Below are 15,569 nucleotides of genomic sequence, written 5' to 3' on the forward strand. Positions count from 1 at the left end.
AGGATTAACTTAAATTTTGAATCCTTGGAACCTAGCACAGTGCCTAGATCAAATACTATGACATATTTGCTAAATCAAAGAACCAAAATATCTAATGAATGGTACAAATGAGAAATCTAGAATACCAGCAATTCTCCCTCTTTTAAAACATTAAAATACATGTAAGAGCTGTTAAACAACAGATATGTCAAAAATAAAACATTAAAGAAAATATAATATTACTCTCCAGAATGCAAGAGCCAAGAGCAAATGCCCCACTTATGAGCCTGTGACATTTTAAGCAATTAATTCAAACTGTATATTCTACTGCTGGCACAATACAGGCTTACTGTCAACAACTATAATCACCAGGAGGTGGCCATACTTTAGCTATATATAGTGCCATTTATTTTTAGAATTATGGCAACACTATGAATATAAGGAGCAAAAGGATAGTTTGTTTTTATAAATTTTAGACATTACAAACAAAGCAAAATTCTTATTTCTGAATGTTTTCTTTGGGATGATGGCTCACATCTCTATCTTCCATAATTATTTCACCAAAAACCTAACAATCTCCCCTCCATTATGGAGCTCTAGAGAATCTTCTCAAAAAAGGCACTACTCTAAAACAGGTTATTGCCATATTCTGATTAGTAGCAATCTAAGACTCCTTTTCCACCACAAAAGAACCTACCCATTGAAAAATGAGGCAAATGTAAGAACATTTGATGCATGTAAAATTAACCTAACACTTGTGCACATGTTTTGCTTTGTTTTGTTTTTAAGATGTTGGCTATAGTTAACATTCTTCTTATAATGATACAGTTTGGAGAAAATTCTCCAGCATACCATTCCTATCACGAAGATAGCAACAAGGAAGAGCAAGCACATACTTCTGTAGACTAGATTCAGACACACTTGATGAAAGACAAATCCAATCTTCCCTTGAAAACAGACCCACTTTTCTGAAAACACCAGTTCACTTACCTCTCCCATTGCTCTTCCCTCCAGAGCAAGTGCTTGGAAATCATGATTCAGTTCATCCATTGAACGTACCTATTGTTCAAAATAGAAAAGGGAAAAGCTTCAAGTCAGCCCTGTGAATTTTACACACATACTACAAACAACAGAAGATTTTCTATGTTTACTTTCAGATACTAACAAAGAAAACACCAATAATCAAGTGACTGAGATTAAACATTCACTTACCTTTGACCATCAGGGTTCACCAGTGAGCCCTGCTTTCTCCTCCCATTCCCTTTTACTTTCAAAACATGAAAAACACACAATTCAGGGTCAGCACCTGTAGCACAATGGTTATGGCGCCAGCCATACACACTGAGGCTGGCAGATTCTAAACCGGCCTGAGCCAGCTAAAACAACAATGACAATTGCAACAAAAAAATAGCCAGGGTGTGGTGGACACCTATAGTCCCAGCTACTTGGGAGGCTAAAGCAAGAGAATCGCTTAAGCCCAAGAGTTTGAGGTTGCTGTGAGCTGTGTCTCCATAGCATTCTACTGAAGGTGACATAGTGAGACTCTGCCTCAAGAAAGAAAAAAAGAAAAACACACAATCCAGAAAAAGAAAAAGCAAATTACATCACCTGAGAATTATGTTAGCTATTTTACATAAATTTTAATGTAGTAAGTAAAGACCAACAAGCTGAAGGGCAATGATGTTTTAGAGATGATTATGTGACCTAAATTTGGCTAATGAGTCAAAAGATCACAGTGTTCCTCCCCAATTGTGAATAATTAAATATAAATTAGGGAGTCCATTTAATCTAACCCACTAAAGAGGTTGCTAAAGAAACCTCAGTGGATCATGCTGCAAACCACATAATGGAGTCTCCCGACAATTCTCCATATTGAAAGATCTCTGAGGCTCCCCAAACCTCAAAACCACGGGGGAAAATAGCACATATCACAAAATTCCCTCCAACCCTTACTTATCACTAAAAATCTCTTTAGGCTTCAATTTACTCATCTCCAAACTCATTACTGCAAGGACCAAATGTGAAACAGACTGTTCAAAATGGTTATAATTCAAACCCTTTGTTGCCCACTAGTCTACTGGTCTGCTCAATGATGAACAGCGAGCGATCTCTGCTGCCTATACCAGAGTCCCTACTTGACCCTGGGCAAGGAATGTAAGAGTACCATCCCAGCGGTGCACGCTGTAGCCCCCGCTACTCAGGAGGCTGTGGTGAGACATTTACTTGAGCCCATAGTTCGAAAGAAGCACTTTCTTGCTTGTTAACGAGGACATCTCTTCTGCCTACCTGAAGACTGCTTATTGCCTGAAGCAGCAGTCTCTCAAACCCCCTCTTGGGTGTACAATTTCTAGCAGTGAGTAATTTCAAAAAGGGTTAGGTCAGGACCAAGCAAGGAGATGGAAGAGTATAAAGAGCACAACCATAATACAGTTAAGAAAACCAATGTAAGAATTTTATTAACGTGCTACCTATATCACCTAAGAATCTTAATGTACCTAAAAACAATACTACATAAAAGTAGCTGCAATATTTAAAATCAATACTTTTTTTTTTAAGGTAGAGTCTCACTATATCACCCTCAGTAGAAGTGCTGTTACATCACAGCTCACAGCAACCTCAAACTCTTGGGCTTAAACGATTCTCTTGCGTCAGCCTCCCAAGTAGATGGGACTATAGGCCCCTGCCACAACGCCTGGCTATTTTTTTGTTGTAGATGTCATTGTTGTTTGGCAGGTCAGGCCGGGTTCGAACCCACCAGCCCCATTGTATGTGGCCTATAGCACCGAGCCTTAAATTAATACTTTTAAAATTTACGGCTGAAGGGCAGCGCCCGTGGCTCAGTCGGTAAGGCTCCGGCCCTATATACCAAGGGTGGCGGGTTCAAACCTGTCCCCGGCTGAACTGCAACCAAAAAAAAATAGCCAGGCGTTGTGGCGGGCGCCTGTAATCCCAGCTACTCGGGAGGCTGAGGCAAGAGAATCGCTTAAGCCCAGGAGTTGGAGGTTGCTGTGAGCTGTGTGATGCCATGGCACTCTACTGAGGGCCACAAAGTGAGACTCTGTCTCTACAATAAAAAAAAAAAAAAAAAAAATTTACAGTTGAAACTATGCTACAAATGACATGATGTCCCTAAAATATAACAGTCTTGAAATGCTCACTAAAAAAAGGAAATTTGTAAAATTCAACATGAAGCTAAAATTCAGTTACAATAGCATAAAGAGAGACAAGGCTTGTTACTGTGTCATAACAGTTTCAAAGGGCCTTGAAATAAGAAATCTGATCACCTCACAAGGTATTTATAATACTTAGGTAATCACACTTGAATAAGTTCCTATAAAAACTGTACATAGTAAAAATAAAGGAAAGGAGAGAGGAGGACAAAATGTTAGCTGGAAATTCTACAAATCTTACATGAAACTATTTTGAATCTTCACGCCAGCATCAACACTTAACAAAGCATATAAACCAAATACACAAAGCTCTGTATCTAGCCATTCTGTGGAATCTATTAATACATTTAACTGAAAACCTAAAAATCTACAAATAACCGTTTTATGTGGGGAAGAGCACAAAAGGTAACTGAGACTTGGAGCACTAAAATAGCATTGCTGGGATCATAAGCCAGGTCTTCCAATTTAAACTCTGAGGCCCTTTCTGTATCTGCAAGGTGCTTCAAAGCAGCCACAGACGTTCCCTTTCCAAGATTCTATTAAGGATATAGCTAAAACTGCCTTCTGTTTCTGCTGTGGACTTTGATGAGTGTGCTCTCAGTCTTTTTGCCTTTTCCTTCCACAGTCTCCTCCCCTACCTTCAAAACTTGTCCACTCTGCCCTTGTAGCTTTTTCAATTCTTTTCTACATAAATCTTCCTACCACCATTCCCCCCACCCTCTCTCTCAGCTCTCCTCTCCTTCTGTTTCACTCTCTTCACCCCCTCTAGCACTCCCTCTCAGGCTGTCTCCCTCTGCTTCGCTCACACAGGAACCACTCTCTTCCTCTTTCTCTGTGCACCACCTCCTACCTAACCCTCTTATCTCATATAGTCAGTTGTGAGAAAGAAGTCTCCCTTAATGAAGTTTTCCCTGCTAGACCAGAAAATCCATTTTAAACTAAATGACTAAATCAGATACACCCAAGTCATTCTCATAAAAGTGGTTTTAACTATTCAGGAACTTATTTGTGCATAATATGAACTGTTATCTCATATGGTAATTGACACCAAGCTTACTCTCCAAACAAAAACTATTCCTAGGTAGGCAGAGCAAGGTGGCTCACGCCTGTAATCCCAGCACTCTGAGAGGCCGAGGCTGGTGGATTGCATGAGCTCACGAGTTCTAGACCAGCCTGAGCCAGAGCCAATCTCTAAAAATAGCAAGCCGTGGGTGGCGGTCGCCTGTAGTCCCAGCTACTAGGGAGGCTGAGGCAAGAAAATCACTTAAACCCAAGAGGTTGCTGTGAGCTGCGACACCATAGCACTCTACCATGGGCCACAAAGTGAGACTCTGTCTAAAAAAAAAAAAAAGAAAAAGAAAAAGAAAAACACTATTCCTAGAAAACAAAACTAATAATCAGAAAAAGATGCTCAGAAATCAAGAAAAAAATCAAAGAGTGAAGAAATGACTGTAAGAAATATTTCAAGCCTTCCATCATCAAGAAAAGCTGGCTATCAAGTAAAATCAGAATAAATGCTTCTATCAAGACAGAATAATGGACGGTGGGGGCGGTGGCTCACACCTGTAATCCTAGCACTCTGGGAGGCGGAGGCAAGTGGATTGCTTGAGCTCAAGAGTTCGAGACCAGCCCCAGCAAGAGTGAGACCCCCTTCTCTACTAAAAACAGAACAACTGAGGCAAGAGGATCGCTTCAGCCCAGGAGTTTGAGGTTCCTGTGAGCTATGACATCACGGCACTCTACCCAGAGCGACGAAATAAAACTGTCTTCAGAAACGAAGTATCCTTTCTTCAAGTTCTTGCACTCTATACCTCTTTTTTTTCTAGAAATCAATTTGAGTGGTGAGGTTACTATTAATTTCTAATACTACTTAGTAATTTCTGCTTGCCTATGCTGTATCATCTCTAACACTCCCTCCCTCCCTTCAACCTTTTCTGTATTCTTGAGTTTCACAAAACTATTTCCTACTTTTCACTTTGGGCTACTTGCCCCATCTCGGGCTTTCTGTGTTGCTGCCCCTCCTCATAAGGGCATCTCCCTCTCCTTTTACCAAAGAACAAGTTGACAATTTTAGTGCATAACCTCACTCCATATTCCTCTCTTCATCCCATACAAGAACATCATCCATATACATGAAGGGCTTCTGACGTTTCCTTTCATTTCCAGATCCCAGAACTTTTTTATTTGAGTCTCTACATCTACATTCTTCTACACAGAGAACTTGTCCTAACTAGAATCATAATTTTGGCCAGGAGTGGTGGCTCATACCTGTAGTCCCAGCACTCTGGGACGTCAAAGAGGGAGGACCACTTGAGGCCAGGAGTTTGAGATTAAGCTTGAGCCAAGAGTGAGACCCTCATCTCTATAAAAAATAGAAAAATTGGCTCGGCACCCATAGTTCAGTGAGTAGGGTGCCAGCCACTTACACTGAGACTGGTGGGTTTAAGCCCCACCCGGGCCTGCTAAACAACAATGACAATTGCAAACCCCCCCCCCAAAAAAAAATAGCCGGGTGGTGGTGGGCGCCTGTAGTCCCAACTACTTTGGAGGCTGAGGCAAGAGGATCACTTGAGCCCAAGAGTTTAAGGTTGCTGTGAGCTATGACTCCCACAGCATTCTACTGGGGGCAAGAAAGTGAGACTATCTCAAAAAATAAATAAATAAATAATAGCATTTCTACTACACTTTTGGGGGAGGGTGGTGAGAAATAGGATCTGTCAACCAAACTAGAGTGCAGTGGCTTGATCATAGCTCATTGCAGCCTGGAACTCCTGAGCTCAAACAGTCCTCCTGCCTCAAATAGCTAGAATTACAGGCATGTGCCCCCACACTCCGCTAATATTTTTAGACACCAGATCTATGTTCCCCAGGCTGGTCTCGAACTCCTGGCCTCCAAGTGATCTTCCTGTCTCAGCCAGTCCCCCAAAGAGCTAGGATTACATGCCCATCCTATATCCATTTGTTCATCTCAATTCCCAGCCAAACAGTAAATTTGGAGAAACTTCCATTCTCATTCATCAAAACTTCCCCTACCACCTTCCCTTCCCCTTCTGCCTTAAAAAAAAAAAATCACTGGCTCAAGCCCATGATCTCTTTAGTTTTAATTAATTAATTAATTTTGAGATAAAGTCTCACTCTGTTGCCCTGGTAGAATGCCAGTGGCATTATAGCTCACAGCAACCACAAACACTTAGACTCAAGAGATCCTCTTGCCTCAGCCTCACAGGGGCCCACCACAATGCTCCACTAATTTTTTTCTTTTTTCTTTTTTTTTAGTAGAGATGGAATCTTGCTGTTACTTTGGCCTGTCTCAAACTACTAAGCTCAAGCAATCCAACCACCTCAGCCTCTGAGAGTGCTAGGGTTATGGGCATTGAGCCACCATGCCCAGCTTCTTTAGTTATACTTAGAAGACAAAAATCAGTAATGTCATCTTCTCAAAATCCCTTCATCCCCTGACATACTATTACATCAATATGGTCTCCTGATTTTCCTAGCTCTTCATTTAGATTGCTGCCTTTCTTTCTGCCAGCCTATACAGCAGTCAAGGAAAATAAAGCAAAACACTCTTAAACCACAAAGGAATTCCAAATAGCAAGAAGTTAATGATCCAAATGGACATATTAATTACAATTTTATCAGTTTTTCAAGCATATTATTGAACACTAAACCTCAAAATAGCAGAATAAAGCAAGCACCATGGTAGACCATGCAATCTCAAACAAAAACGAAGCAGGATTTGACAGCATTCCTGTTCAATTCTTGGCCTTGCTTTGCTTGCATTCTAGTTGTTGGATTACTGTCCTTTAATCGTTCAGTGTGTCTTTACAGTGAATTGTGAATGTCCCTTTACTTAAGCCAGTTTGACCAGTTCTCTGTTGCTTGTACAGAGGAATCAAACTCAGATACAGAGTACCTCTGAGCTGAGTACTCACTAAATCACACTGGAAATTTCTATTTTAAAACAAATTAACTCATGGCGGCGCCTATGGCTCAAAGGAGTAGTGCGCCGACCCCATATGCCAGAGATGGCGGATTCAAACCCAGCCCTGGCCAAAAACTGTAAAAAAAAAAAAAAAAAAAATTAACTCAAGAGCTATAGATACTACACTCAGAAAACTAAAATTTAACAAATCAACTAAAAATTTTCAACATTTTCTGTAACATTTTTCCGGGCATCTGCCCAAAAAGGGCCACTTCATGGCTCCCCACCACCTCTGGCCGCAATGATACTAGGGTACTGAGAACATTCCCGTAAAATGACCAAACCTGGCAAAAATGATAAACTGCCAATTCATCCTGAGCCAGATAGCTACAGAAAGATAAACTGAAATTTCCCAAAGGCTCAGCAGTTGTACCTGTCATTTTGGGTCAAGTATATGTATTATAAATCTAGTAAATAAGCAGAAGGCAGCAGTCAACATAAAGAAGAGAAAGAATGTACTATAAGAGCAGAGAGACCAGAGACTTCTGTGCCTTAGGAAACAGGAAGCCTCCAGGTGTCCATGAGGCCCACGTATTTCTTGCTTGGGGTTTCAGTGAGTCCCTGGTATTTTTTTTATTAAATGCCCTGAATTTCTGCTAACTAGAGTAGATCTCCATACCCTGAGATTAAAACTGCCTTTGTTAGATTATTTCCTGATAAAGGTAGGAATTTTCATCTCCACACCTACTTTTGTTCTCCTGGACAATTTTTTGCACCTGTAAGCCTAGATCCTGATGACTCCATTTCACAACAGAGATCCAAAACAATATAAGCAGAAGAGTTGCTGCCAACAACCATTATGGAAAGGAGATACCAGTGAGAAAAATCCAGGCAAAGGCAACAGTAACTTGAACAATAAGAGAAGGAAGTGGAGGCTGGGTACAGTGCTCTCGCCTATAATCCTAACACTGGGAAGACAAAGTGTGTGGATCACTTGAGGTCAGGCACTTAAGATCAGCCTGAGTGCGAGTGAGACCCCCATCTCTACTAAAAATAGAAAAACTAGCCAGGAGTGATGGTTAGTGCCTGTAGTGCCACCTAGTTGGGAGGCTGAGGGAAAAGGATCACTTGAGCGCAGAAGTTTGAGGCTGCTGTGAGCTATAATGACATCACCACACTCTACCCAGGGCAACAGAGTAAGAAGAGAAAGAAAAAAGGAGGAGAGGGGGTGGCACCTGTGACTCAGTCGGTAAGGCGCCGGCCCCATACACCGAGGGTGGCGGGTTCAAACCCGGCCCCGGCCAAACTGCAACCAAAAAAAAAAAGCTGGGCATTGTGGCGGGCGCCTGTAGTCCCAGCTACTCGGGAGGCTGAGGTAAGAGAATCGCTTAAGCCCAGGAGTTGGAGGTTGCTGTGAGCTGTGTGAGGCCACGGCACTCTACCGAGGGCCATAAACTGAGACTCTGTCTCTACAAAAAAAAAAAAAAAAGGAGGAGAGGAGCGGACAAGAGGGGCAGAGAAGAGAGGAAATATGAGAGTTAATCTAATTTGGAATTAATCATTAAGAGAGAAAAAAACAAGTCTGATCTACAGTATCTTCTGCTCTAGGACATACCTGTATTACTAACAATAACAACCAATATTACTGAGACTTACTTTGTGCCAGGCTCTGTCCTATAAATATTTTATATGCTTTATCAAAACTAAACATTCCGTTATCCTCCTTTTGTAGGAACAGCAAGAACTTATTATATTCTTTAAATACATAAAGGTATATCAATATCCTTTTCTAATTACTGGGGGGGAGAGACTATTCTTTTGGCATAAATGGCTGAAAATCCTATCACATGATCTTATTTATAAATAATCCCATTATTTCTCTATTTATTTATTGTCAATTACAAGAATGTTAAACAAGGCCCGGAGAGAGGCCGAGGCAGATGGATTGCCTGAGCTCACAGGTTCAAGACCAGCCAAAGCCACAGCGAGACCTCATCTCTAAAAATAGCCAGGCATTGTGGCAGGCCCCTATGGTCTCAGCTACTTGGGAGGCTGAAGCAAGAGAATCGCTTAAGCCCAAGAGGTTGAGGTTGCTGTGAACTATGATGCCACACCACTCTACCAAGGGCAACGAAGACTCTGTCTCCAAAAAAAAAAAAAAGAATGTTAAACACTAGGCACTGTACTACAAAACAGCTGGGACTACAGGTGCACACCACTGCATCCAGCTATTTTTAGAGAAGAGGTCTTGCTTCTCTAGGTTCAGAGAAGTATTTTGTCCAGATATAGCTGATAAAGATGAGAAGTGGAATTCAAATTCAAGTCTCTATGCCTTTTACTGCTACTTCCTATTCTTACCAAAGGCAACCAGCATGCCTAGAGTTAAACAGAACTTATTCCAGCAAGGGTTTACTACACTATTTTTCTTCTTACTCCTATGATAAATGCAGAGAAAAAATAAAGTCACCAAGGAAGCCAGAATTAGGTTTAACTTCCATTTCATACTGCTTATCATTAAAAATTGCTAGTGCCTTCATAATTAAAGCAAATATTAAAGTTAGATTATTTAATGCTTTGAGGGCATTCTGCTAAGATGGTTAACAAATCCAAGTGATGAACTATATAATTATGTTACTGCAAATGTCCTGCCAAACAGAACATATACGCATCTCATGTAAATGTCAGCACTTGGTAGAAATAAAACAAATCAGAGTATAAAAAGAATATATTTTCAAAATCAGTTAATGTAGCCTATGAAACTAACGACCATTAAAAAAAAGGACCTCACAAAAAAAAAAAAAAAGGACCTCACAATTATTGGTTCTAACCAATCATTTTCTTCTAAGTTTCACTTAATATGATCAAGCTAACATTAAAAATTGGGACAAGGTCATTTTGCCTAGGGAGAGAAAATGTTTAATTGATATGCAAGAATCTAATATGGTAGTGATAAATGTTAATTTTGCCTTTCTGGAACTACTATCTGTAGCCAATTATCTGAATGGCTTATTAACTTTCAAAGGAATAAACTCCTGCTGAAACGGTGGCTCACGCCTGTAATCCCAGCCGAGGCAGGTGGATTGCCTGAGCTCACAGGTTCAAGAACAGCCTCAACCAGAGCGAGACACCCCCATCTCTAAAAAACTAGCCATGCGCTGTGGCGGACGCCTGTAGTCCCAGCTACTTGGGAGGCTGAGGCAAGAGGATCACTTGAACCTGAGAGTTCAAACTTGCTGTGAGCTAAGACGCCATAGCACTCTACCAAGGGTGACCAAGTGAAATTCTGTCTCAAAAAAAAGAAAAAAGAATAAACTCCAAACACGAACTGGGCACAGCAGTTCACACCTGTAATCCCAGCACTTTAGTCAGAGACTAGGCAGGAGGATTGCTTGAGGCCAAGAGTTTTGAGATGACCCTGTGCAACACAGTAAGACTGCCTCTTCCAAAAAAAATTTTTTATTTGGGCGGCTCCTGTGGCTCAGTGAGTAGGGCGCAGGCCCCATATACCAAGGGTGGTGGGTTCAAACCCAGCCCCGGCCAAACTGCAATAAAAAAATAGCCAGGGGCTATTTGCAGGCACCTGTAGTCCCAGTTACTTGGGAGGTTGAGGCAAGAGAATCGCCTAAGCCAGGGGTCCTCAAACTACAGCCCGCGGGCCACATGCGGCCCACCGAAGACATTTATCTGGCCTGCCAGGTATTTTTGCCACCCTTCCTGTCCTGCTTCGCAGCAGACTCCAGACTCGTCCTGGGCTGCAGTGCACATATGTGGAATGTGCCCCACCCTCTCCAACTCCCCTCCTTCGGTCTCTCGATTCCTCCTCTCAGTCTCCGGTGTAATTGGAGGAGTCACCAGGTTGCCTGGGCAGAGCCTGCTGCCGCTTAAAGACCGAGGTAAGAACAAGTTAGACATTTTTTTTTTTTTTTGCAGTTAGTAGGGCCCCTTTTTTGTGGTTAAGGGGGGGCCTTTTTTTTCCTGAAGTCAGGAGGTCTTTTTTTTTTTTTTTTTGCAGATAGGCGGCACCTTTTTTTTGAAGTTAGGAGAGCCTTTATTTTTTTCAAGTTGGTTAGCCAGTTGGGAGTCGTTTCTAGGGGGGTTGCATCACAGTGATAACGCAAATAGTCAGCACTCGGGGCTAATGCAAATTGTCAGTGCTCAGAGATAATGCAAATGGTCAGAGCTCAGAGGTAATACAAATAGGCAGTACTCAGTGGTAATGATAATTGTAAATGCTCAGTGTTAATGCAAATTGTTAGTGCTCAGTATTAATGCAAATTGTCAGCAGTCAGTGTTAATGCAAATGGTCAGTGCTCAGTGTTATCATATGGGGGCCCCAAACTGGTAATTTGCCTAGGGCCCCATGGGAACTTAATCCAGCACTGCAAACCAAGGAGTAGAAAACCCAATTTAATTGACAGTAAGTGCATTTATATTCCGATTGCTAATCAGTTGTCTATGATGTTGTATGTTGTGTGCTGTGTAAGCCCCGGTTCACACTGTTACAATCTCTGAGCAGTGCGAGTTCAGCCATATGCTTGTATGGCTGAACTCACATTAGATTTGGAAGAAAAAAGGCATATGTGCCTTCTTTTTTCCTGCAGTGAGAAGACCCATGTGATCAGATTCCTGTGCAAGTTGACAGATCACAGTGCGGTTCACACAGGGTAGTGTGAACTGGAAAGGTGGTGGAGGAACCGGCTCTGTAATCTTGCCGGTTCCCACATCACACCAGTGTGAGCCTGAGGTAAAAGTGGAATTCCACCATATGGGCACTGGCAAGGCTGAAATGATGTGGACTGGCAAGGCTGCATTGATGGGCACTGATCAGACTGCACTGATGGGCAGTGCAGTCTATATATCTCTGTGTGGGCAAAGTTATTGCTGGTATATTATTTTGGGAGCACTGTATATATATATAGATAGATAGATATAGATATTGATATTTTACTAATAGCAATTTGGAATCCCTAGGAAACAATGATATCAAGAAAGAGAAAAATTGACTCGGAGTGTAGGATATTCAAGGAACAGTGAACTCATGATTATTTTTTCGTGCAGTACAAGGGAAGAGCTGTGTGTTTGATACGCCAGAATATAGTATATTCAAAGAATACAATTTGCGTCAACACTATCAAACTCAACATAAAGATAAATATGATTGATTGGTTTGAGAAGTGAGAAAAGATAAAATATTAAAACTGAAATATACATTGACAACTCAGCAAAATACTTTTGTGAAACAGAAACAGCTAAATACTTCATCATTGCAAGCAAGTTTTCAAGTTGCCAAGCTAATAGCGTGCACTGGCAGACCATTCGTGGAGGGAGAATTTGTTAAAGAATGCCTTCTTTCTGTTGCCAAAGAGATGTGTCCAGAGAAGGCCGATTTATTTAGTACAATAAGCCTTTAAGGACCCTCAATTACATGAAGGATTGAAAAAATGGGAGACAATTTGCATCAGCATTTGCAAAACTTCGCAAAAAAATTTTTCTATTTTTCCTTGGCACTGGACAAAAATAATGATATTCATGATTCTGCACAACTTCTAATTTTTATTCGTGGGACGAATGACTATTTCGAAGTCCCAGAAGAGCTTGCTGCACTGCAAAGCATCAAAGGAACAACTACAGGAGAGGATATCTATGAAAAGGTTTGCCGAACTGTGAATAGTTTGGAGCGGGACTGGGCAAAACTAGCCAGTGTGACAACTGATGGTGCTCCCAGCATGGTGGGATTTAAGAAAGGAGTAATTGCTTGCCTTAACCAAGAGATAGACAAACATAACCTTTCTCATCCAATAGCCCTACACTGCCTCATCCACCAACAAGCACTGTGTAGTAAATCACTGAAGGGGGACTCTTGTTATGAAAACTGTGGTATCTTGTGTTAACTTCATTAGAGGTAATGCACTAAACCACAGACAATTTCAGGAATTTCTGTCTGAGCTAAATGTTGCCTGTGAAGATGTTCCATACCACACAGAAGTTCATTGGCTGAGTCGAGGGAGAGTTTTGAAACATTTCTATGACCTACTTTACTTCCACAGATTACAGCTTTTCAGCTTTCAAAAAACAAAGAAGTACCAGAGCTCAATGATGCAGAATGGAAATGGCACCTTGCCTTTCTGATAGATGTAACAGAGCTACTCAACAGTTTCAACTTCAAGGAAAGGGGAAGCTCATCTGTGATATGCAATCACATGTGAAAGCATTTAAAGTAAAATTAGGCTTCCTCATCAAACAAGTTAAGGAGGAAAATTTCTGCCATCTCTCCACAATTCAAAATCTGTTAGCAGAAAATCCATTGGTTGCATTCCCAAATAGAACATGTGTGGATTCACTGGAAAAGTTGCAAAAGGAGTTCCAATTTAGATTTAAAGAGCTTCATCTCCATGAACAGGACATACAGCTTTTCTGTAACCCATTTTCTATTGACATTGAAAATGTGGATACAATTTACCAAATGAACTGGCTGAACTGCAGAATTGTGACTCTCTGAAAGAGGCATTCAAGTCAAGCAGCCTTCCTAATTTCTATGCATCTCTCCCCTCTAAGACATAACCTACCTAATCTCAGGAACCAGGCACTCAAAATGGCAACCATCTTTGGCAGCAGTTATGTCTGTGAACAGACTTTTTCCAGAATGAAACATCTGAAATCTCCAACCAGATCTAGACTAACTGATGCACACTTGCATCACTTGTTACAAATAGCAGTGACAAATATGGAACCGGACATTGACCATCTCATGAGCCAAAAGCAGGCCCATAGTTCCCATTGAAATACTGGTAAGTTTGTTGATTTAACTTTACTTGTTCTTCATTTTTTTGGCCGGGGCTGGGTTTGAACCCACCACCTCCGGCATATGGGACCAGCGCCCTACTCCTTGAGCCACAGGCGCCGCCCTTGTTCTTCATTTTAAATATTGTATTTGTTCCCGTTGTTTTTTTATTTCAAAATAAGATCTGTGCAGTGTGCATAGGAATTTGTTCATAGTTTTTCTTTAAACTATAGTCCAGCCCTCCAAACGGTCTGAGGGACAGCGAACTGGCCCCCTGTTTAAAAAGTTTGAGGACCCCTGGCCTAAGCCCAGGAACTGGAGGTTACTGTGAACTGTGTGATGCCACGGCACTCTACTGAAGGCAATAAAGTGAGACTCTGTCTCTTAAGGAAAAAAAAGGAGAAAAATTTAAAATTACCCCATGGTGGTATGTGCCTGTATTCCCAGCTACTCTGGAGGGTGAAGCAAGTTTGAGGTTGTAATGAGCTATGATGATACCACTGCACTGTAGCCCAGACAATGAAGCAAGTATTTGGGGGGGGAGGGTCCAAACACATGTAAGTACAACTAACAGAAGTATTAACATCCAAAAATGATTATCTACCACATCAAAGGGTCTTCTAGGCCTAAAAATGGTTCATTCTCAAATACCAAGCTCAAGAGGTGATCTCTGGAAAAGTAAAAGATCAAGAAGATTCATCCATCCAAAAGTTCTTTTTTCTTTTTTTTTTTTTGAAACAGGGTCTCAAACTGTCGCCCTGGGTAGAGTGCCGTGGCATCACAGCTCACAGCAACCTTTAACTCTTGGGCTTAAGCGATTCTCTTGCATCAGCCTCCCAAGTAGCTGGGACTACAGGCGCCGCCACAACACCCAGTTATTTTGTTGTTGTTGTTGTTGTTGCAGTTGTCATTGTTGTTTAGCAGGCCCGGGCTGGATACAAACCCACCAGCTCTGGTGTATGTGGCTGGCGCCCTAACCACTGAGTGACAGGCGCCTAGCCCATCCAAAAGTTCCTAATTCAGCAAATGTTAAGTATCAGGCTCCTTACAAAAAATGAAATTCAACTGACTTATCTGCCATCACTGAAACAAGGAATAATCTTTCTAGCAAAGCATAAGAATCTATGTAAGTAACATGAAAGTTACAAATACTTGTCCACAAAACTGGCACAGAACTGGCTTTCCTAACATTTTGCAAATATTAAATTTCTTGAGGTTCACTTTGTCATCCTTGTACTCATTAATGAACATGTAAGGATCATAAAATTGCTTCCACAAAACGTTTATGAAATGAAGAAATTTATGAGCCTTTACATCCATTTATATTAATTTTATACCAGGTATAAGACCATGAATAGTTTTTAAGAGATATACAACCACCGTGAAAACTATAAATTATGAAAAATACCTGTAGAGGAGAAAACTATCAGCTACGAGGCATGCCTACAGTGTTAGTCCCTGTGGACTGAAATCATTTAAACAAAGAAGAAAAAATTATGTCAGGCACAGTGGCTCAGGCCTCTAATCCCAGCACTTGGGAGGCTGAGGCAGGTGAATTGTATGAGCTCCGGAGTTAGAAACCAGCCTGAGCCAAACCAAGACTCTGTCTCTAAAAAGAGCCAGGCACTGTGGCAGGTGCCTGTAGTCCCAGGTACTGGTGAGGATGAAGCAAGAGAGGATCGCTTGAGCCCAAGAGTTTGAGGTTGCTGTGAAC

General features: G+C 41.4%; 1 protein-coding gene across 14 annotated transcripts in view; it reads right to left on the bottom strand.

Annotated features, from left to right (window-relative positions):
* The window catches only part of PUM1 (pumilio RNA binding family member 1), a 153,816-nt gene that overhangs the window by 100,015 nt on the left and 38,232 nt on the right, over positions 1-15,569 (bottom strand). For all 14 annotated transcript variants that reach the window (XM_053576851.1, XM_053576850.1, XM_053576848.1 and 11 more), the window contains exon 3: positions 970-1,038. In XM_053576851.1, the coding sequence (XP_053432826.1) occupies positions 970-1,038 (69 nt within the window). The remainder of the gene's footprint in view (positions 1-969; positions 1,039-15,569) is intronic.

The sequence above is a fragment of the Nycticebus coucang genome, chromosome 22, assembly GCF_027406575.1.
Source record: "Nycticebus coucang isolate mNycCou1 chromosome 22, mNycCou1.pri, whole genome shotgun sequence".
Lineage (NCBI taxonomy): Eukaryota > Metazoa > Chordata > Mammalia > Primates > Lorisidae > Nycticebus > Nycticebus coucang.